Source organism: Dama dama, chromosome 9, assembly GCF_033118175.1.
Source record: "Dama dama isolate Ldn47 chromosome 9, ASM3311817v1, whole genome shotgun sequence".
Lineage (NCBI taxonomy): Eukaryota > Metazoa > Chordata > Mammalia > Artiodactyla > Cervidae > Dama > Dama dama.
In genome coordinates this window covers 43,495,248-43,497,817 of record NC_083689.1, presented here as the reverse complement: position 1 = coordinate 43,497,817, position 2,570 = coordinate 43,495,248, and the positions used below count along the sequence as shown (strand labels likewise).

The following is a 2,570-nucleotide window of genomic DNA, read 5'->3' as shown; positions in this document are numbered from 1 at the left end:
GCATGAATGTTCTCACTTGTTCTAAAATTAAGTAACATATAGTTGACCCACCACAAATATTAACAGCCTTGTATGTTGTGGAAGATGTATATCAGGTCATTGCTGAATCTTAGAAAATGTAATTAATTCCAGACAATGTTATCTCAATGTGTTTTACTCTATTTCATGTGGCATAAATACAAATAATCAGGCTATATTTGGCATAATTTTGAAAATGACTAAGAAATCAATGACAATCCAGAGGAAGTGATATATGTTTTTGAGTTATGTAAGACTATCTTATTAGTGATGCTATCACATAACTTAGTGATTAATAGAAAGACAGAATCCAGATAAGAGAAAACTAGAAGACACTTATGTGACAGAGTAAAAAGAGAATCAGAAATGCAGAGATTTTGTGACATACTAATTGTGATCACCAGACTGGAGACTAAATTTCAAAAGCTCTCAGGTTATCCAGGATAGGGAAAACTACTAAGAAAATTATACATGACTTCTGATTTTAAAGCAGTAGGAAATACTCCTACTCTACATGTGACAAGAAAAGGGAATGCACTGAAAATGATGTGCTATCTGCAGTCAGAAACTATAGCTCTCTAGGAAAATGGAATAAAAGTACTGGAATTTAAGGCAAAGCAAAGTCTAATTTCATGAATTTCAGTCTAAGTAGCAGAGTAAAATTTATAATAAAATACAAGGTAGCTAATAGATGTGCTTGTGTGTGTGTCTGTGTGTCTATGTAAATGACCATGTTGATGCTAAGATGAGAATAATACAGTGAGCTGAATTAACTATCTAAATCAGAGACAGAAAAAACTAAGTGCACTCCTAGAAGGCACAGGCAGAACTGAGAATGGAAAGGCTCATGGGAAAACACAGAGAAACAGAGAAATATAGAATAAGTGGAAGCTACAATTGAAGAGGAGGAAGAATGAAATGAAAACACTAAGGATAAATGTCATAAGTAGTCTATCAAATAAAAGAAAGAAGCATAGGTACCATTTATACATAAATATAGATTCAAAAAAGATAAAAATATAATATATAGATATGAATATGGTAATAGATCTAAGTTAACTTAGACAGGTTCAGTTTATACCTGTTACATGAGTGTAATTGTTAACAGTTCCCTGCTTCCTTTCAGAAAATATCAACTTTTGGATGATAAAATTAACATTTCTAGTTCATGAAGATAGTGACTTATAGACAGACATAACTAATGTTATACATATATATGTATAAAAATTTCTATGTGTAGACAAGTTTGCATTCCATATACACTCACCTTAATTAAAAATTATTCTATGAATTATTTCTATGACATCATCATAAATTGAGCTTTGAGTCATTTGCTTTGAATATTATACTTGCAGTGAATATACTCTATGACATAAGACCCTTCTGAGTGCTCCTTTTTCTTCTGTATTTCTCAAGCTGTAGATCATGGGGTTTAACATTGGTGTAATAATTCCATATAACATGGAAATGAGTCTGTCTCTTGCTGGGAAGTGTTGACTGGAATAGGGGCGTACATAGGTAAATACGGTCGTGCCACCAAATAAACAGACCACCAGAAGGTGGGAAGCACATGTGGAAAAGGCTTTATGCTTCCCCCCTACGGACTGAATCTTTAGGATGGAAGATACAATGTAGAAGTATGAGACAAAAGTGACCAGAAAGGAGCTGATCCCCAAGATACCTCCTTCCACTAAAACAAGCATTTCTGCCACATAGGTGGATGAGCATGAGAGGACCAGCACTGGTGGGATGTCACAGTAGTACTGGTTAACTTGGTTGGACTTGCAGAAAGAAAGGCGGAATGTGGACACTGTATGAAGGAGGGAATTGAGAAATCCTGTTACCCAAGTCCCAGCAGTCAGCTGAACACATCGAACCTTGGTAATGATGAGAGTGTAACGAAGAGGGAAACAGATGGCCACATACCTGTCATAAGCCATGACAGAGAGAAGGAAGACTTCAGTTCCCACAAGGGCCACCAGAAAATAAAGCTGCAAAGCACACCCAATGTAGGAAATGCTGTGCTTCTCAGTCAAGAGGTTCTCCAGCATCTTGGGGACAGTAACTGATGGGCAGAATATGTCTAAGAGGGACAGATTTGCCAAAAAGTAATACATGGGTGTGTGCAGTTTTTTCTCAGTTCCAATGGCCAAGAGAATGGCCCCATTTCCCCCCACGGTGACCTGATAGATGATGGTAAAGACCACAAAGAGAGGGTAGCGCACCTCGGGGCGATCAGAAAGCCCTATGAGGATAAAATGAGTCACTGTGGTTTGATTGTAGGCATCCATCTCCTCTGTCTACAATGGTCTTTCTGGAGGAAATGTAACAAACAAAAACAGATTAAAGCGAAAAGCCAAAGAGGTAAGCAATGAGAAATTCTTACATGATAGTTGGTGAGCAGTTGTGGATAATATTAAAATTATATTTTATTTAGAGATTTTGATTATTATGTGTGTGCATTCAGGCGAGCCCAACTCTTTGAGATGCTGTGGACTATAGCCCCTCAGGCTCCTCTATCCATGGGGTTCTCCAGGCAAGAATACTGGAAT

The 2,570-nt window shown here is 37.1% G+C and overlaps 1 protein-coding gene across 1 annotated transcript; it reads right to left on the bottom strand.

Moving 5' to 3' along the window:
- Positions 1 to 1,361: 1,361 nt before the first annotated feature.
- Positions 1,362 to 2,309, bottom strand: LOC133062830 (olfactory receptor 5V1-like). The gene has a single exon (XM_061152197.1). The coding sequence runs from the start codon at positions 2,307 to 2,309 to the stop codon at positions 1,362 to 1,364; it is 948 nt and encodes a 315-aa protein (XP_061008180.1).
- Between the last annotated feature and the right edge of the window lie 261 nt (positions 2,310 to 2,570).

What these genes read in the sequence shown, in the direction of transcription:
- LOC133062830 (XM_061152197.1), bottom strand. Translation starts at nt 2,309, where the DNA reads ATGGATGCCTACAATCAAACCACAGTGACTCATTTTATCCTCATAGGG.